This window comes from Cottoperca gobio, chromosome 3, assembly GCF_900634415.1.
Source record: "Cottoperca gobio chromosome 3, fCotGob3.1, whole genome shotgun sequence".
In the NCBI taxonomy this organism is placed as follows: domain Eukaryota; kingdom Metazoa; phylum Chordata; class Actinopteri; order Perciformes; family Bovichtidae; genus Cottoperca; species Cottoperca gobio.
The window spans coordinates 6,226,445-6,248,322 of NC_041357.1; the positions used below are offsets into that span (position 1 = coordinate 6,226,445).

The 21,878-nt window shown below is 39.5% G+C and overlaps 1 protein-coding gene across 1 annotated transcript in view; it reads left to right on the top strand.

Annotated features, from left to right (window-relative positions):
* The window catches only part of rhpn2 (rhophilin, Rho GTPase binding protein 2), a 31,869-nt gene that overhangs the window by 4,260 nt on the left and 5,731 nt on the right, over window positions 1–21,878 (top strand). Inside the window, exons 2-12 of the mRNA XM_029428582.1 lie at window positions 1,760–1,875; window positions 7,355–7,483; window positions 13,101–13,176; window positions 14,142–14,219; window positions 15,090–15,214; window positions 15,652–15,818; window positions 17,671–17,858; window positions 17,999–18,155; window positions 19,946–20,065; window positions 20,247–20,441; window positions 20,801–20,877. Coding sequence (XP_029284442.1) covers window positions 1,760–1,875; window positions 7,355–7,483; window positions 13,101–13,176; window positions 14,142–14,219; window positions 15,090–15,214; window positions 15,652–15,818; window positions 17,671–17,858; window positions 17,999–18,155; window positions 19,946–20,065; window positions 20,247–20,441; window positions 20,801–20,877 — 1,428 coding nt within the window. The remainder of the gene's footprint in view (window positions 1–1,759; window positions 1,876–7,354; window positions 7,484–13,100; window positions 13,177–14,141; window positions 14,220–15,089; window positions 15,215–15,651; window positions 15,819–17,670; window positions 17,859–17,998; window positions 18,156–19,945; window positions 20,066–20,246; window positions 20,442–20,800; window positions 20,878–21,878) is intronic.

The window sequence follows — 21,878 nt, forward strand, 5'->3', positions numbered from 1 at the left end:
TTCTTTTTCATTGGACAGTTGACAGTGTAGAGTCAGACAGGAAACAACAGGAGAGACGGGGAAATGAAATGCAATAAAGGTCCTCAGCTGGATCAAAACGTAGGATGTTGCAGTTATGTGGTATGCACCTCTAACCATTTGGCTGCCAGGAGCACCCCCATATCAATAGTTGACGAATCCTGTATGTTGTTTTGTAGATATTTTTAAGTAGATTTAAATATAGTGAGAAATGACGACATTGTTTTTGTCACTGCAATTATCTTCCAGTTGTTACAATAGGTCTTAATGTGCACACATGTTGCCGATCACGTGAGAAGCAAAACAAAGTGTGTTTTTTATGACAAACATTTATAAGAATCAATCTGTATACTTCTGGTGTCTATATATATATGTGGGAAGCCAGTTAGAGATTGTATCCTTGTCTCATCACTAGTGCGGTGGGGATCAGCGGGAACGTCTGATGTCAGGTGAAAGGCTGATTTAAAAGAAATCTTAAAAATGAACATTTAAATGTACTCTTTGATTCTGTGTCATCTATGGCCATTCCTCGCTAACAGGAATATTGTTACGTATATTGATGTTGACTTCTGACTCTTTACCTTGCTGTTGCTAATTTGGAAACTGAAGCTCATTGTGCTTCTAACCTCAGACTTAGTCAGATAAATAGATACAATGTTAATGATTCCTCAGTTGTGGACTGTAAACTAACTGGTTTTACTGAGCTGACAGGTATCTGTGCATCATGCTGTTCACTGCCATTTGAAGTAACGCACAGACCACACCTCTGCTGTGAGTCAGTCAGTATGAATGTCAGGCCAGTGTATCTGTGCTGGTGTGAGTGACAGCCTGTTGATTTAGTAAGGCTGGGACACTTGTGATTGTGATAGGGACAAGGACACAAAGCACAGCCACATAGAGGCCGCTACGTGTAAACCAGAGAGTGAGAGCATGAAGTGTTTGAGTTGAGCACAGTGTAACAAGATGCCGCTCCATCCACACCACCCTTGGGTTTATTCTTACCGTTACAACAGCGAGTAAAGATAAAGTAAACATTCACATCAATTCATTTTAAATCTAGAATTCTTTTTGACATCCGACATCATGTTGACAAAATATTTCCATTAGTCCAATTAACATATAGTGAGTAGATGTATCTGGGTGAAAGATTTGAGAACAAACCTGTGTCAGTTTCTTCTAATTTAAACAAAAGCTTTTTCTGAATGCTCTGATCAAGAACACAGACCCTTGTTCCATCACTGTTCATGCAACAATCTAACCATTATTTTCATTATCGATTAATCGATAAATCTTGTTGCTAAAATGTCTTGTTTTGTCAGTCCAAAACCCAAAGATATTCACTTTGATTTGATAACAGAGAAACAGCATTACATCATCATTGCATAAAAAATTACTTTAAGACTTTATCAATTATCAAAATAGTGTTAGTAGTAAAAAAAGTATTTTTCTGTCAATTGACCAATTGTTGCAGCTCTTCAATCTTCTATGGAAAATAATGCTTGGGACTTCCTGGTATTAATACATATAGATAAAGAAAAAACAGAGTTTTCATGGATTAAAGGAAATTGAGGATTTCTGATGTTATTAACCAAATCATTGCAGCATAAAATAAATATTCCTAATTTTGTTGTTGTTGCAGTAGGTACATTTTTCTTGATGCCCATGCAGTTAAAAGAAAAACGTATTTACACAAGATATTATCTTCTGCTGACATGTTGGTTCCCTCATCTCCTTGTCTTAGGGTTGTAACCCGTTCGCTGCGACTGGACGAAGCAAACTGCAGAATAAACGAGCCAGTCTGAACCAGCAGATCATCAAACAGATGAGGATGAGGGCCGGAGCTGAGAACCTGCTCAAGTAAGGACTAAACGTGTGTCTGATGATACATGCATATGTGTCTGCTTAATTTATCATTCTCTACAATGTGGATTATTTCAGTGTGAAGTGCAGAGTGGTCTAAACTTAGTTATTCATTTGCATTCATGACATATGAGAAAGTTTCTCTCTCTCTGTGCTTACGCCATTCATACTTTATTATTCATCTGTCCGTATTGCTGGTCAGTAATGTAAATGTGGCCTCTAGTAAACTCCAGCTGGTCTGTTGATTTTGGAACAAGTTTGTCTTCATGTTGTCATTCTTCTGTCATCAGTTGATTCTCAGTGAGACTTAACAACAAAGAGCGGGTAGATGATATTAGGTAACAATCTTGAAAAGGAGCATTCCATGTACCATGAAAACAAAGCGCTGTTGTGATGTGTGGTTTAGAAAAAACCTCAGAATAAGTGTAAACATCTTTGTCATGTTGCACTTGTTGTCCACTTGCTACATTTTGTTCCGTACAGAAAATACTTTTTCTTCTGTGACTAGAAGAAGAGTTTCTGTTGTGTGCGTGTGTAGTGAGGAAGATGTGACGCAGTCAACAGCTCTCAGACTCCTTTCTCTGGGATTTAAAAAATGCTTAGAGAAATGTCTCTTTCCTGCTGAATTACCTGTTCGTGTAGGATTGAATAGCCAAATCTAAGATCAGATTTCTCCGCAGGTACAATGCAACAGAGAAAAATGAGGAAGTTCACTGTGTTCTTAATGCTGTTCCCTGCTTTTCTTCATACATTTAGGCCTTTTTACATTAAATTCTTGTCTTTTCATAAATACATATCATGATATACAGTCACCTGTTAAAACAAAATATAGGCTTGGTTTCTGATATATTTTCATTGGACAGAACAAATGTATTTCTTTATTTTTTACCACGGACAGGCAGCTTCAAGCCAAGCTGGAGCTCTGCTCCACCAGTCACAAAATGATATGCATGTTTGCACAGTATCTACAGAATGTTTAAGGGCACTTGACCAACAGTGCAGCGTGTACCTCTTGAATGATTGTTGTTACTGTCTTCTGTAGCCTTTAAGGCAAATGCTTCAGCTTGGGATATAGAACAACAGGTGACTCTCATAAATACTTTGTAACATACAGACCCCCCCGTGTTTTATCTCCTAGTGCTGACCTGTGTAAACTGTAGACAGAAGTTTTAATTTCCTCTAATGAGCTTTATTTTACAGAATTATCCATCTTTTCAGATTTTTACAATATAGCACTGATTCTTGAGAATTCAGATAAAACAGGTTTAAAAACTAAATAAAAGATTTATTGTTAAGAATTCTAAACGTATGTGTTTATAGAACAAGGCCTCAGCAATTGAGCAATATTTCTGGGCAACCTCCTGATTATGTCATTTTTTCATAAATGATGTGTTTTTCCTGTCATTGCTTAGTATCATGCAACTTTCATCATTAGCATTAAATATACAAAATAATAATTGTGGACATAAAAAAAATCACATTTTTGATTTCAAATATACATTTACTTCCAATACATCAACTGCATTGGACAAACATATTGTAGTCGTCTTCATTTAAAACAAAGAAAGTTCCATCTGACGGTATTAACAATGGAGAACAGCAAGATTAAAAACTACAGTACAACTGCAATGTTTTAAATAAGAATAAGACAGAAACCTGACGGTGGTGACAAAAACTCACTTTTTGACATGTGATGCACGAGTTGTATACAGCAGCCATCTTGTTTTCTCTGTTGCTAGCTGCCTCTTGTCTTTACTTCAAATGCATACATGTATATATGTATACATTTATGTCATAATATAAAGTAATTATTTCTATACAAAAGAGACAGTGTTGACACATCATGGTTGTGACAGTAGCAACATCAATAAATATGTAAACATTCTTGAAAAAATATCAAACTTACAGGAGTCTGAATGCTCTTGTAGCATTTAGCAGATGTGGAGGTGGGCAGCGAGTCCTCAGGAGAACAGGTCATCATGTGGTCGCCTGATTTTATTGCTTTTTTTATGAATATTTGACGGTGTTGACAAAAACCTTGGACACATTTTGAGAAACCATAAAATAAAGTGAATATATTTGAACATTCATTGCTTTTAGTTTTAAAGAAATATTGGACTCTACTCTTTCATTTTATATATATATATATATATATATATATATATATATATATATATATATATATATATATATATATATATATATATATATATATATATATATATATATATATATATATATATATATATATATATATATATATATATATATATATATATATATATATATATATATATATATATATATATATATATATATATATATATTTATTTATAGATTGTCTGGGGACAACTGATTTTCTGGGTATAGGGCGATCATATAACTTATAAAATGAAAGACAAACATATGAATGTTTTTTACATTTGTGCAAAAGACCCTCAGATGATCAACCCTGATTATTTTAAATGAGCAAATGTTATTGCTTTTCAACGGAATTAGCACTTTCGAACATAGAGAACATGGCGTGTTGTTTTCCATTTGAGATAAAAATTCAAACCATAAATCAAATTTAAAACTTCATCAATTTTCCACTTTCTTCCACACATTTCCTCAAATGAAGTCTCATGAAGGTGATTATTTCATTACAAAGCTGTGACAGGTGGATGATGTGTTTCTCTGAACACTTTTTAAATGTTTAAATTAGGAGTTAGAAAACATCTGGAGCCGCAAGTCATGTTATTATGACTTTTTATTGTAGTTAATTGTATGAAATCTACAGGAAGCCCTGTGGGAAAACTACGTTACCAAGTTGAATCAACAGCTCTCAAAGTGTAAGCAGAAATGGAAAACTATAAGCTTAAAAACAAAGTGCTGTTTATTGCAGACTCACTGTATTGGACTGCATTAGGGTGTGTGTGTGTGTGTGTGTGTGTGTGTGTGTGTGTGTGTGTGTGTGTGTGTCCTGTCTAAGCCTACTGTCAGCCTCAGAAGCCCCCCACATTCCTCTAGTACTTCACATAGTCTGCCAGCCAAGGCCAGCGGCAAATGGGGGGGGGGGGGGGGGGGGGGGTGGTGTGTGTGAGAGAGAAAGTGTCCTTACCAGCTGCAGCCCAGAGAACAGCCTGGGTGCATTTTTGAGATGCAGGTATGCTCTTAGCTTTATTTCTTTGCTCTTAAATCACATGCAGTCTGACTGTAGTGCATACCTGTGATCTGTGTGTGGATAACAGGGTTACCATGGTTATCCTACCTATTTGGACATACACCTGGATTGTCATGTCAAAAACAGATTTGCATCAATAAACCAAATATTTCATATAGTCTTGTGCCAATGTACCACTCACTTTAAGAAAGAATATTACAAAATGGCAGCACAGTTAGTCATTATTGCCCATGTAGAACCAAAAGCCTTGTTTTTATTGAGGACACTGTGTTTTTGTTTTGCTTTTTTCCCTCATTTGGTGCCGTCAATTCCCCAACCTCACTTTCTTTCTCCTTTTCTCTTGTTCTGCATTCCTGTGTCTATCAACAGGTGGAGTCAGTCTGGTCAGACCAGTTCTCTTCTCTTCTTCTCCTCTTCTTCTCTTCTCTTCTCTTCTCTTCTTCTCCTCTATTCTTCTCTTCTCTTCTCTTCTTCTCCTCTATCTTCTCTTCTCTTCTCTTCTCTTCTTCTCCTCTATTCTTCTCTTCTCTTCTCTTCTTCTCTATTCTTCTCTTCTCTTCTCTATTCTTCTCTTCTTCTCTTCTTCTCCTCTATTCTTCTCCTCTTCTCTCACTGCTCTTAACAGTGATGAGAGAGAGAAAAAGACTGACAGGGATACAACAAAAACAAAACTGCAACCATCATCACCCATATGTAGTGCTTTAAATGAGTATTACACATTTAAATAGATTTTAGTATTGCACTTCCATAAAGTTAGCTGGACAAAACTATGAATGTTCAAAATTGAAGCCGCAGAGGCCAAGCTATAGTATTGGTCAAGCTCCAAAAGCCTTGGATCCTACATTTCCTATAATGTAACCCAATAGAGTCTTTACTGAGCGTTTTAGGTGTTTTTCAAACTTTAGAAATCTCCCTCAGAGCCACAGAAGACAATATACAACTTTGTTGTAACTAATAATGAGTACAACTAACTGTCAATCTGCCAAAAACATAAAAACAACTTTTCCAGAAAAGATGGGGAAACTTCAGTGAAACCACACTTGCTGGTTTACAGTCCCATTCCCACGCTCTGTGGGATGATATTAGATATTAATGAGATATTAATAACAGCCTCTGGGCTGGTGAGCTGCCATCTATTCTGTCCAAACCACAGCACCTCCACCTCCTCCACCCTGATGGATTCCCCAGGCCAAACCTCCTCAGAAAACCCTCAGCAGGCCAAAAGGAAGTGATGCTTAGCAGCGACTGACTTCCCTGTTATGTTCCAGTATGTTGTACGGAGAGTAAAACTACAGTCAGTAATTTAAGAGCATGAATAGAGACCGAAGAGCAGAGTGAACCCCTTCTTAAAGGGCAAACTATTGGATGATGCATATGCTTGCAGTGAAATGCTAAAAAGGGTTGAGACATGCTCCATTATACTGTATGTAAGGTAACATTATAGGGTTTAGTTTTTAAAGTTGTAACTTTTGGAACATCTTATGTGAAAATGTTGAAATTGAAGTAAACCACTTATTGGTTAAACCTAGTTTTTTTTCATTTCAGCTCTTTAACCTTCAGCTTGACTGATTTTTTTTTCTTTCTCAAATTTGTCACATCCTCTGTAATTACAGGGTAGAGAGAGAGATCAGGTGACAGGGACAGTGAAACATCTGTAGACTGGAGTTTGGTTTGGGGGCGTGCACGTGTGTTTGGGTAATGTCTCCCATTAGTTACGACAGAATGTGTTCACTGTAAAACAAGAGATAAGGTTAACGTGAGAACACTGATGTGTGTGTTACCTTTTATCACCATGGATGCATGTAAATTGCAGTTTGCATTGTCACATACTGACAATGCATTATAAATTGTGCTTTACAAAGGATCCATCCACTTTGTCTTTGTATGCTAATATACACACTTGCATGTAATAATACAACCTTATCTCTGCTGTGCAGTGAGCCCTTAACCCCTTGTGCAAACACACACACACACACACACACGCACACACACACACACGTACACCCCGTGTACACGATCTGACAAACATGTCGATTAAATCGACTAAGAATTTTGATTTAATACAATGATTTTCCCATGGGAATGAGCGGTTAGTAAATGCACAGCAGGGCACAGTGACGCAGGTCTGTGGTCCAGAATACCAGGGGAGGCACTCGCCTTTTAATAATCAGCTGCAGGAAAGTTTGGCTACGTCAAAGTGGTTAATAACAAGGCTAATATTTCTTCTCTTCCGTTTTAATGTTTTTATGACTTTTTCTCTCAATTTTTATGTCTTTTAATATTTTATTTCTCTCCAATCTTCCCCATGTGCAGGGCTACATCTAACAACAAGGTTAAAGAGATGGTTCTGTTGGAGCTGAGCTATGTTAACTCCAACCTGCAGCTGCTGATGGGACAGCTGGAAGGACTCAACAGCTCAGTGGAGGTCTACCAGAACACCCAGTAAGTCCAATTACTCCTGATTGTACTAATGCCACAGCTAATGCAATATGTCACTTCTAACTGTCGAGCATTATCCTACAAAAATCAGAAAAAGGAGGAAGTGTGAAGTTGTGGCAGCGCAAAATGCTTACACCTGCCATACAGGCTCGTTTAGGGAATTTGTAAAATGGACATAAAATGAAACCATAAAGTAAGATCTTGTTACGCCGCAACTTCTATTGTGTATACTGTGTTTGCCACACAGCTATTTTGTGCTGTTGGTACAACATTGACATGCAAAAGAATGCGGTTTGATTGTCAGTAGCAGTGCACCCGCAGGCAATAGAATGTAATTACGTACGTACATTTTCCCGATTAATTAAAGGTTTACTTTCATGCTAACTGCCTGTAATGAGGCTCTGAAATACTTTGCGTGTTAACTTGCAGTGGGAGGGCTGTTCAAAGTGATATCAGTATGCAAACAAGTCCTCTATCTGGAGATCTAAACCTCAGACTGCTATTCATACAGAAGTAGAAGAACACCGACACAGTGTTGACTGGCAGTCAACAAGAGACTGCCCTGGCTCTGAAGCGCTGTGGTTAAGGCATCATGCAATCTTTCAGATGAAAGACACACGATGACAGAGGAGCAGAGAAAATGGGTGTATGGGGGAAGAGCAAGACATGTAGAAAAACATGAAGACAAAGTGGAAGAGTTTGTTGTTGTTGTTTAACTGAACCGGCTGTTTTGTGAGTCACAACGCAACAAGGAAGCTGTGAGCTGAGCTTGTATGCAAACTAAGATGAGCATGGAGTTCAATGCTTCCCTCCGTCGGTCTGATGATTGGGTGTGTATGGGAGTGTGTGACAGCGATAGGTTCTGGTGTTTTCTTTCTTCAAAGTCAAGCCAAGTTTATGGGGTGTGGACGAAAATGCAGTATATACTGTATGTCATGAGGATGCACGCGTTGTCTCAGTCACGTGCCAAGTAACCTTTAGTAAGACACAAAGGACTTTATGACATTGATATGGAAATTGGCATCTGTCTATGCCATAAAAAAACAACTAAATAGCTCGCTAGCAAACCTAAGACCTAGGACAGCACTTAAATGATGATCTGAAGGAAATAAAGGTTTCCCACTATACGTATAACATATTACACTTGATGTTTCAAATGTTTTTACTGTGAAGCGTAATCGTCAAAGATATCAAAACATGGTATTATCAAGCTTCCTTTTCATATAAACAAACATGTCAAAAGACACAGGAAAAACACTTATTTTTTAATGAATAAATAAAAATAATAATGATTTATAATAATATTCTTTGTACAACTTCACCATCAAATGTTCTTGCCTACATACTGAAGAAAAACACAAGACCTCTAACCCATATCCAGCCTCACGGTCTCCCCTTATCACCTCTGTAAGGGATAATATACAGAGAGAATCTCACCCAAACCTGTCATTATCCTGCTTATTACACAACTACCTCCTCAAGAAATCAATAATTTGACAAAAATATTAATTTGAGAGTGATTTCATTTGTTTGAAAATAATTGTATCGCTTCTGCTTCCGCTGTGTTTGGAGATCAGAAGTCTGTCCATAGCAACGGCCTTTTATTCATAGCATTCTAAGTATCAGATAGTATTGTTTATACAAAACTTGATGATTGAAAGGCTCTTATTAAGTACACTTAAGACCTCCATGAACCATCTGCCCTGACACACACACACACACATACACACACACACACACACACTGAACCTGCACTATACATTTACACAGGTGCACATTAGGTAAAACAAAAATGCATATACATATACACCAAAGGCATGGGTGTTCCACATACACTATACAAATTCACATATGATGCATATAATCAATACTGTACAACACACACACACACACACACACACACACTCTTCTGTAGAGGATGCCATGTTGCCCATAACAACAAGTCACAACAGAGTACAGAGGTAGGGGGATTGTGGGTGATGGGGTGTTGTATGGTGGTAACTATGGTAACAGTTCTAAGGGCCATTGACAAAAATCTTGCATGTTTTTTCCAAAGCACCAAGCTGCTACTATCAGGCTGTTTTTGTCATTCTAAAAAACACTTATTATGGATTTTTAATGAGCTCCAGACCTAGTTAGGGGTTTCTTTTAATTCTGATCTAAATCTGCAGATGATGTTATAAAACCCTAAAAAACAACTTTCATTGGCACACCCAGGTTGGTTTGTTTAGCTTAGAAGGCCTCTGTGCTGTAAGTACCAGGAGGCTTTAACCCGTTTGTTTTTTTGGAAATGTATTTTCATTGATTTTACACATTTGCCACATTATGCACACATATAAGACTCTCCCTGATTCAAACATATGAATACATATACAAAACAAAAAACACCCATAGTAATACTATTATTTTGAATGTATTTGGTGCCCCAGTGATGTTGCTACACACAGATGCTTACAATGTGTGAGCTGTAAAGGGTTAGGTGTCCTGCTCAAAGAAAACAAGAAACAACTTTCTGTTATTGGACTTTGAATACCAGCTACAAAAAAGACATTTAGTACTAAATCATAATTAGTCCTCAAAATTCAACAGCTGCCTCTCGGTACAATATGAAGGCCCAAGTGTTCTCTGTCACATGGGATCAGACTGACTCGAGTATGGGAACACCTGCTCCATCCACAGACAATGGGCATGCTGGGAAACTGCCATCATCTGTCCACCATTGTGTGTCTGTTTTAAAAGAAAACTATATGCGTGCAAAGTCCAAAGTGTTCACATCATCACAGTCACATTACCAGATCTACAAAAAGGCCATACACACAGGTGTACAGGTAACAAGCACACAGGAATATTGGATATGTTGAGAGTCTGAGCAGGTGGGATGACGCTGTACAGCCACAATGGAGAGTTAGTCTCCTACCCTCAGCCTGAAATACAACCTCCGTCTTATGCACGGAAACAAAAAACTTATTTTCCTACCAGTTCACCGTCCTCTGAGGTTATTTCTTATTCAGACCAGAGTCAGCTAGTTCTGTCATGAGGTAATGCATAACAGAAAGCACATGTATGTGACTGGTGCAGTGCACGTGCTGTACATAATGTTAGTGACCTCCTTGAACCACCCGTTGGAAAACATAGCAGCTACTAACTGTATTCTTGACAATCTTATCACTAATTCTTATTCATTAGCACTTTGTTGAACATTATGCTACATGCATCTATGAGTGGGATAATCCTTCAGTGTCACTCACAGTACCAAAATGTTACGTGCTCTCAGATTTGTGATGTAGTAAATGTTTCCTCAGTCCCTCTGTGTAATGTGTAAAAAGTGATGACAAATGAAAAGATAAAGATATCAGCACTGCAGGATGCGGCGTTAACTTTTCTACCCTGCTGAGATGGCGTGGAAAGAATAATTTGTGCTTGTTATTATCTGAGATTACGTTTGAGAGACGAGACGCTCTCACAGACTAGTTTCCCACTGCTTTCAGTCTTTATGCTAATCTAAGCTAACAGTCTTCTGGCTCTAGCTCCATATTTCTATTGAAAGACATGAGAAGGGTGTAGATGTGTTCATGTTTCTATGGGCAAGAAAGCAGATAATTGTACTTCGCAAGATGTGTAACTTTTCCTTTAAAACAGACTCAACCTGTGGCTAACTGAATCAATCCACACAGCTCTGATGTAAGCCTCCTCACATTAACACAAACAGAACTTTCATATTTCCATCAAGTTTCCTATATTGCTTTTCACCGTTTGAGGTTCAACTGGCGCTCTTTTATTTACGTCATCTTGTTGATCCCTCTTCTTCTGCAATGGTATAGCATATGATTTTCAGACTGGAGAATTGGCACCACACACTTCTTACCTCCATGAACCGATGAATAATCAGTTAAAATGGGTGTTACACTTGGATGGGAACCTGGCTTCTTATAGGAGACAAAGAAGCCAGTATTGCTGGCTATAGGTATAGCTATAACATATCAGTATACAGTGTAAGAAAACTAAAAGATTGTTACTGTATGTATGAGCTGAATGTGTGACCCAGCATGGTTTTGATATTTAGTAAAGTGCTTAAGTTGGGCTGGGCTCTCTGTAGCTAAAACCAGAGCGTCGCTTGACTGCTATTGCAATGGTCATCTGTTCCATGTCTTGCACACTGGCACTTGAACAATGTGTGCGCGTGTGCGTGTGCAGGGAGGGGGGAGTGAGCTTCTGAGAGGCTTTTAACATTTCAGATTTCCTGCAGAACAGATATCCCCACCCCCACACACCTCCCTCTGCCAAACCAGAGAAAAGCCCAGAGTGATCTCATCTTCAAGTACTAATGGATTACACTGCAGCCTCTATCTTGCTCCGTCAGTGTTACTGATGAATGAGGTTTTCTGTGATTCACAGAGCCAGTATGCCAGAGGAATGCTGCCTTATCATCAAGTGATGAATGAGTGTGAGGAGTTGTTTTTCCGAACCCTGTGGTTTTGACGTCTTGTGCCGTGAAAAAACTGTACCAAATGTCTGAGCCCTTTGATAGAAAGCACTCTGATTAAAACAGCTTTGGGAAAACAGCACTGTGGTACCGTTGCCCTCTTTGGAAGTTGCTTTTTAATAATCGAGTGCCTCTTAAATCCAGTCACAACCCAAGTTTGTTTTTTAAAAAGGGCCATTTATTTCATAACGCCTCATTCTCCTGCTTTAATTAGGGGGAGGGTTTTGTTTTCCATAGAGGCTGTCTGATCATCAGCCGGTATGTGTCAGGTTATATTTCTCAGCTCTGATAACAAGCTGAACCGGCTTTCCATCTGTCAGTAGCAAGGACCTCCAGGTTCATACAACCAGAAAAACTCTAGAGCTTTATAGCTACAGCTGAGACCAGACGGGAAGGTGAACCTGCTGTTTTATGGCAGCCTCTGTTTACTTTTTACTGGGTTGAAGTAAAAGAAGTTAAAGAGCCTGCTTTGACGAAGGATAGAAGAAAGATTTGTTAGTGTTACTTAAGCAGGGCTGCAACTCCAGAATGATTTATCAACAGAGAGATGTGAGGCTTAACAATACGAGGAGACGTGGGGGCCCCATTCACCTTTAAATCCTCATACAGCACCATCTGTCTAATCCTGACTTCCCCTCTATGAAGATCAGACTTGAGTGTAAACTTTCTCAAGTAACAAAGCTGTCGCTGGTGTGATCCTGGCACTGTACATTATTTACTAATAATCTGATATCCCTAACAAGGCTTGGTCTGTTGTCAAAGGGAGTCTATTGTTGCTTCATATCTTGCACCACACCTTAGAGCCTGTTTTTCTTCAGCATTAACCTTTTAATGTATCAGTGCTTTTCTGTTTGGCCATGCGTCCATTATACTTACATTAAGATATGCACTGCATTGTCCTTTTGTATGTAAAGTCCTGCTGTATCGTGTGTTGTCAGCATTTACTGAGTTATTGTTAATGTAGAATAGAATATCTTTATTGTCATTGTGCAAGCACAACAAGACTAAATGTGCAACCTCCTTATCGATGCCTTAATAAATGAGGTAGAACAAAATATGGTCAAATAAATAAATGCATATCTGTGAACACTATGTATTATATTAAGCATACAACGTTACTTTCTGTTTTGCTTACAGGGAAACAGCCAGCATCCCCCTCATTGCTCTGGGTCTGAAGGAGACAAAAGACATCGACTTCTCCAGTCTATTCAAGGTACAGAATTACCGCCCTTCATTACATCATTCAGCAAATGTCTATAAATAGTTGACTTTCAGAATTGTCCATGTGATGTAATGCAGGCATTTTCACTTCAATATTTGCCTCAAAGTAAATATGATATAGCGTCCATGACGTTTGAGAGCAAATAATAATGTGATTTTGCTAAAGTGTGTTTTATAATAATTTGAAGGTTTCGTGCTAAGATAGCACTTTGACATTTGGCTTTCAAAAGCAACAACTGACATCTCATGAGCTCCAAAGAGGTCGAAGGATTGGTTCTCACCTGCATGTCATAAGTTAAACAAAGCTTTATATGTCAACAAGAACAGTCTGAAACATCCTAAAAGCTTTTTTATTTAATCCAATCCAGAAGTGCTGCTAATTTGCATGCAACACATTTGACCCATATTGGTAGGCGGTGGTAGGATTTAGTTACTGGAAAATTAAAGTGTCCTTTCATGAAGTATTTGGGTCACAGTGTCTGTGCCCTGTACATTCACTATTTGTTTATTTATTCATTCAACAATAAATCATCATAAAAAGATTAGCGTAGTTAATGAGACTAGCAGAGCTACGATTCAGGTATGTGCCAACACAGGGAAACACTCGCGTAAATGTCCTGACAGTAGATTTACACGGCGCAGCATCCGGTTCTGGTTTGTGTGCAGGGATTGTGAGACTTTCTGACTTGATGAGCATGTTTATACGGACTGTAATGACGCCTCAGTCTAAATGAGCAGGTGACTTCTGGCTCTGACAGTATGACAGCTCTCACCCGCCCTGCTTGGCACTGCACAGTTGGACGTAACTTCTGTGTACAGTTAAGGATGAGTTGACAGAGGAGATCAGTTGTGAGAGAAGCCGCCCTGTAACTGAAAGGTCCCACAGTGAAGCCCCAGAGCACTCCTCCAATAACTGGCCAGAGAGAAGTTGTATTGAGACGTTTGTGTTTCTGACAGGACATCATCTTGGAGCACTACAGTGAAGACGGGAACAGTTTTGAAGATGAGATTGCTGACCTGATGGACCTGCGACAGGTAGCGTACACACATAGTCTGATCTGACATTATGTGTTAATCTTTTCTAATGTGTGGCTTTTTTATTACTCTTGTAATAATAATATAATAAAATGAATATGCTCAACATCCATAAAATGTTCTACCACACAAAGGCCCATGCGATCCTTTGTGAGTTAAAGGGTTGGTTCATGCAAATCACAATAACATCCTCTATAGCCATACATGCAGTTATAACTCTGCGACACCTTTTATCAGGTGGTCTATCCTATTCTTGTGATAGCGATATCTCAGGAACGCACAAAGAGAATTTCTTCAAACGTCCACTTTGACTCGAGGATCAACTGATGAGAATTTTGTGGTCACAGGTCAAGGTCCCTGTGACCTCAAAAAGACACGTTTTTGGCCATAACTAAAGAATTCATATGCTCAATAGGACAATTTCACACAGACGTCTAATATGATAATATTCTGAAGTGATGAAATTTTGGACAGACATGGATAAACTGCAACTCCGTTGGTTGGCGGAGTCAAAAAACTGTGAGGTGGTAATTTCAGTTTTATTTTCTGAGCTTTTGAGATATTGGTCTCTGGGATTTGTGAGAGACTTCGTAACATCAGTCCAGCGACTACAGATGAAAAAAGCCTCTTGGCTAACTTGTGTATCAATGTGCCCTGTTCATGGTAGATAAACCAATTGATAACCTCAGTGCACTGGAGTGAAGCTATCAACATAGCTACATACCACTATACATTTCTTTTTTCTTTTGGTGATTTGGGTGAATTAATCCTTTAAATAGGTTTCCCTCTGACAACAGCGCTGTGCTTCTTTACTACAAGAAGTTCTCCATTATTGCCACGGTATCAGATCTCTTTACTTCCATGTCTTAGGCTTGCAGAACACCAAGTCGAAACGAGGCCGGTGTGGAACTGATAGCAAAATACTCCAGTCATCTTCCTCTGATGGAGAGCCGATTCTTCTCCCCAACCCGTCAGACTGGCATCTTCTTCACCTGGTACGCACCAAATAAAAATAATTGCAATAATAAGGATTAACCGTTTTTAAGAGCAATTATCAAAATGTACCTTGTAAATGTACTAGCATCTGACCCCCTACTGACTTCATGCTGAATGCACTTTATTCATTCATGCAGCCGAGATAGAGAAGAGGAAGAAGATTAGCTTAAAGGCTTAACCCTTACAACCTTTAGATGTTTTTACAACACATTGTGGCAAACAGGCTTTTAATCTTGCTGTATTTACCGGTTTAATTCCTGCAGAGAATATTTCTTCTAAACTCCAAATACCACGTTCGATATTCTATATTACTAGATTCTTTTTTATCCTTTTTGGCTTTATCTTAACATAATTTTCTCATCTATAGGGTACTTTATGATTGTTTGATTCCTGCTTTGAAAACTAAATGGTGACAGCTTACGCCTCTTTCCTTCAGGTATGACTCCTTCACAGGAGTGCCGGTGTGCCAACAGAACCTGTCCCTGGAGAAGGCCAGCATCCTCTTCAACATGGCCGCCCTTTACTCTCAGATCGGTACCCGTAGTGACCGACAGACGATAGTCGGCCTGGAGGAGGCCATCTCTTCCTTCCAGAAAGCTGCAGGTAGGAAGAGCTAGGAGTTATGAACTAGTTGAAACAGCCTAGAAATGACCTTATAGTGTAATTTCCAGCAGCATCTGTATTTGTTAAAAACAGATCTGTTTTCCTGTGTGATATCTGGTTTTAGTAATTAAAACGAGAAATAATGGGAGAATCTAAGCTTCTGAAATGCTTCCATTGACAGAAACCGTTCCCAGAGAGCTCCTATTATAAATAATAGGACAGACGGACAGTGACGTATACACCTTCTCTTAATAGTTTAATTTAAACATTTGATATGTATGTCAGCCCATCACTACGGCCACATAATAGTCAGCTGTAGTGGTTTATCTAAACTGAGAACTTTCCTTTCCCCTTCCTAATTACCTTAACATTAAAAAGGAACATACTGTTCAGAAAGAAAACGCAGTGGTATGAACACAGGCTTATTTTCAAAATACGTGCCAGCCTCCACCCTCTGACTTCTGCTCCGTGACAGAGAATGAATGCACTCCATGTTTCTCTGGCTTCCTGTCATGTGGCTGAGCTCCAGAGAAGCACCCATCACATGGACTGGTTTCCCAACCCCTCTGAGGTTTCAGGAAGCTCAGACCAGCCTTGATAGAATTATGACTTGGCAGTATGAAGAGTATTGCAGTATAATTACAGCTCTAAACAGGCCGTGGTTGTGCTTATGCTTTGATGTCTATAATTTAGGCTTGTACTAAGTAAAAACTATTATGTTGTTATGAGGAACAGTGTCACCCGTATGAAGAGGCAGTAATAAACTAAGCTGGAAGGTGATACTGTAGACAGGGATGCTGTCTGTAGAAGGGCTGCTGCAGTGCCCTTTAGCCAGGGACACAGGAGGTTTTGGATGGGAGGAGCCAGCCAACAATGGCAGAACCTTACATGAAGACTAGCGAGGCAGTACTCTGTTATTAAGTTGTCTACATCTCTCTGCTGCTAGTTTATTAATCTGTAAAATAAGAGTGAGGCGCTCTCAGTTGGAATGCACATGGTCTTATTGCTTCCATTGCACATGAAAAACTAATTTAAGAAGAGTTTGTGTGTTGGCTCAGCTTTAAAGAAGCACATAGACATTGATCTCAATGCTTGCACTGGGTACTGTGACAGCAGCCGGCCCGAGGGAAGGAAGAAGTAGTCTGACAAACGGAATCACTTAATTCTACTTGTGGAAGCTTTTACAACATATGTAAGAGAGTATCAGTAATTAAGGTTCATGTATCGGCATGCTGAAGTTATTTTGTGAACCAGCAAACTCTATGCCTCTTCCAAATGGACCATTTGAATATTCACTGTTGCCCAAACCATTACCATACTATCAGACTACTACTCGTAGTACCAACTACCACTGTATGCTAAATGCAGTTATGTTCTGTATACTAAATGCTAGGAGAATCGTCTTTTTCACAGGTCTGGGATAATGTAGTCGATTTTGCAGGAAAATAGCATGTATTTGCCCCATAGAGCAAACATGAGAAAAAAACTACATTTTAGAATCCAGGGCTCTAGATTTAAAACCAGATGGAGATATTTTTGTCCTTAAGGGTCTGACTGTCTTTCTGTATTTTGGCTACACCGTTTATTATAAACTTAGAATAGGAAATTCTGTGGGAAAAAACTCACACTTTTGTCAAAATTAATGACATTTGCATTAACACAACCAAAATGATCAAAACATTACAATTTATGAATCCAAAAAAAGGTCTCTCATGATACATAAGGCGTGATAACCAGCCAAATGATCTTTAGTTCAGATTGCCAGAGAAGCTGGGAAAGTCTAGGTATAGAAAATGAAGAGTCCTTTGAATAGTTTGGTTTGGAGCTGTGCTGATGTCTTGTTCTTCCCCAGGTATCCTGAACCACCTGAAGGAGACGTTCACCCACACTCCCAGCTACGACATGAGCCCAGCCATGCTCAGTATGTTGATTCGGATGATGCTTGCTCAGGCTCAGGAGTGCCTGTTTGAGAAGACTGCACTGCCTGGGATCCGAAACCAGTTCTATTCCCTGATGAAAATGGCCCAGGAGGCTGCAAAGGTAAAAAAAACAGCACAGACACACACAGTCCTCACATCATTTAGGCACAGTATTCTTTCCTCACTTCTCGTAGTGATTGTATCCAGATCAGTGCTTTTTAATGTCCTCTCTCAGTAACTCTATCCTCCTTTTCCTGCCAGGTCTCAGAAATCTACGACCAAGTCCATCAGTCCATGATCCAGACGCCAATCAAAGACAATGTCCCGTTCTTCTGGTCCACCATGTCGCAAGTCAAAACCAACCACTACCGCTCCATGGCACACTACTTTGTAGCCTCAGCGCTCCTGGACCACCAGTGTAAGAACAACTGACACATATTTGCTGTGTAAAAGATGACAGAGCTATTTAGAGTTTATAAAAACTAAAGCTAATGTCAAAATGCATCTATTATTTGCTAGTAACTATAGATTAAAGCTACATTACATAAGCATGTACACTTGTTTTCTCCTTATGAGAAGCACAACTGTCAGAGCAGGACTATATCTTTGCAAGGCATATTTATTTGCACCAGGTACAGTAGTGCCTTCGATGTCTGATAGAGACAGGTGTGCTTTTCAAAGACATACTGTACTGTAACACAAAGTCCTTTAATACTCTTCTAACTGTAGTGGTCAAATCAAATATCGTCTCTTCTCCTTTAACAACAACACAGGTGGAGTTTACGTCAGCAAAGTTTTAGTCACTCAGGTCACCAACAACCTCCAGCCACTGTACAAGTTTCAATCTACTTGTTCTATGGTATCAGCCTGATTTGCTGTTAAGGTGTAAAACTAATCTGGCATTGGTGTTATAAGACTTAAGCTGCCTGATGTTGAACACCTTGGAAAACCTGATCCTCCTAAAGTGCCGTATGGGCCACTGGGTTGCTCATGTCAGATGGACCGAAGCACATCCAGCTACAATGCTATTACATAACAGTTATTTAGAGACACACACACACACACACACACACACACACACACACACACACACACAGTACTGTAGACTGCCGGGGGATTACGGTTATGTAGCCTCTTAATGCGGAGTGAGAGAGCGAGTGAGAGAGGAAGGGAAGGATGTTTTGTGAGTGAACAAAAACCCTCCAGTAGTGCTAATTTAGTATCCTACTGCTTTAGCTCTTGATGGCTTGTCTTGTCTTTTTACATTGTTTGGTCTTGTTTTTAGCCTTTTTATTTCTTCCTACACATTAATAATCGCAATTTTAGGAGAGATTAAACTGAAAACAGCAGATTATTTTAAGTTAACAGTGGATGGCCATAGTGTTCACCCAGTGAATGGGACAGGACTGAATAGAGGAACAACGGAGCGAAGCAGCTTTGAGTTTGGCTGCTCATTAACAGATTCCTGTGTGAATGAGGAGAATGGAGCAATTAACTGCAGGACTGTACAGAGAGGATTTAGCCCAGAAGCAGGACCGATTGAAGATTGCTGGAGTAAATAGATCAACTGCATAACTAAATAAACGCTTCATGCCGTCTGCATGAAGCGTTTATTTAGTTATGCAGTTGATCTAAGACGCAGACTAGTCAGGGGAAACAAAGATGCTTTAGATTTACCTTTAAAATCTGCTGAACCAGGAGATGAAGGACAGAGACAGTTTACAAGAGTACACCAAAGTATGCATATAGTGTCCTGCCTGTGTTTCAAATTCATATGTTCTACATTCAAAGGCAATCATGGCATTACAAGAGTGTTAGCCATTAGTTTTTTTGTATATATATTTTATTGAAGGACAGATGCAAGTCATGCAATGTACAATAATATAATATAATAATGATGGTTATAAAAGGAAATCAAACTAAACAAAAACATACATTGGATTAAATCATAAAGTCTCGTAGGTTATATTTTCAATTGCATGTGGTGCCATTCTAAATGCGAGGCTTATCATAGATAGGTTGGTAAACCTATAGTGAAGTCTGTGCATATGAAGCACAATCCCCAGATCCCTGAGCCTCTGATAAAGCGTTATCCGCTGACTTCCACTGCTGTAGGTTAAGGCGTTTGGCCAACAGTGTACGGAGGGACATGGACGGATTCAGTTTTCTATTGATTTTTAACAATGATTACGTTTGCTGTGTGTTCAGTGGGCCTCCGTGACGATGAGGACCAGCAGGAGAAGACCTTGTCACAGGTCTATGATCGTCTTCCTGAGGGACGCTCTCCTCTTGACATCCTGAGAAGGAAAGATGAACGTGAACGCATTGGTAAGAGCGAGCACAGGCAGAAGAAGCCAATAAAACACAGTAGGGTGCCGATAACACCAGACCTGACTCCCTGTTCAACTTTGTCCCCCTTTTTCTCCTCTTTATTATCTGATTCACTCATCTCCTCCCCTACCCACTTCTTCTCCTGCTTCCTTTGGTAAATTCTCCCCCCCCCTCCCAGGTAAGGCGCACATTCGCCGGGCCATACTGGGTCATGAGGAGGCTCTGAGGATCTATAGTTTGTGCCACCACCTGAACAAGCTGGAGGTCCTGCAGGACATTTTAAGAGCCAGCCTTCAGCGCTCGCTCAACAAGTGTACCGAAAACGAAGATGAGGAGGAGTTTGCTGACTACACGGAGGCCCCAGACATCATCTGTGAGTCTTTACTCTTTTTAAGAGAAGAGTGTGAACAATTGTAACGTTTATTTTGAGTCTCTGAGGTGACAGCTTGTGTTGATGTGGTTGACATAGAAACTCTCCTTAGTGTCACCACAACAAATGACAAAGAATGTCAATGTGTTGATTTGTCTCTCAGGAAACGGTTCGTAAAAAAGGCTGCAGTGTTGTGTACCACACCTGCTGCAATCACATATGGCATTTATATGCAGGTACATATGATGTAATGTTTACACTGCAAACTCCCTGCTCCCCGCTCTACAGGGCCACAGTCGAAACCAGGTTGTGACAGTAAACAGAATAGCAGTAGAATAACCGCTTTGTTTTTCTTCCCATAGCTAAAACGGAGCACAAAGCAGAGATGGAGGTTCCCCCAACCACAAAGGTGAAAGTCACAGACTTCTTCCAGAGGCTGGTATGTGGGTTACTAATATTCTTCCACTCACATTGCTGTTTTTCTTTCATACATGATGGTTGGTTTATTCATCAAGGACAATAAAATGGCTCTGGATTTGTGTTTTTAGATGTTGGAAGTGTTTTTTTAACACCCAGAGAGTATTTTCTGTTATTTCTGAATACAACCAACCAAGGCTGAGTCTCCTTGAAGCTTTGGCACTATCTTGTTTGCAAAGCCTCTTGGACTTTCATCCATAGCAACAAATGCAAAACTAACACTAACTATGGACAAAGGTGCTCGGACCTTGGCTTGACTGTCATGGTGGTGGCTGAGAGGGGGGGTGGGGGGGGGTAATGGCATCCTTTATCACTGGGACTGGAATCTTCCGCTCATGGCGTTCACTTGCAAGTCATTTCTTTAACCTAGCACAGTTTACAACTACTACAACAACAAAAAAGTTTCAACACTAACAAACGTGGAAGCAAATGATTGGTGAGGAAGTAAAGGGTCAGCTCTGACGACCAGACAGCAGGTGTGAGGAGTCTGTGGAGAAGTACCGCTCTGCTTCCAACCTAGCTCCTCATTAACAGTCTCAGCAACAAGACTCCAGTGTTGTGCTGAACTCAATGTCTTTTTGTTTACATCTGAAGTTTCTATTGAGGTTTGTCTGTTTTTCTGATGACTTTTGTAATTTACTATAATAGTGTTGGAGCCAAAATAGATTTGTTGTTATTGTTATATAAATGGTATTCTGGTGGATTTCCATAATGTATTCATTGGATATCCTTTTTTAATGAATGTAGACTTTTGGACTTCACAACGCTCTGGAGTTATTGGAGATGTTTAGATCACACGAGTCAGAAACAATCCTACCACCACTGTATATAATACATAAATAGTACGTAGCCTGATCCTTATCTGCAACTGTGCAAAGATACCGGGTTCAAACAGAATGAATTGACATGCAAAAAGAAGAAGCATTCAAATGTTGATTTACTATTTAAATGTCACCGTTATGA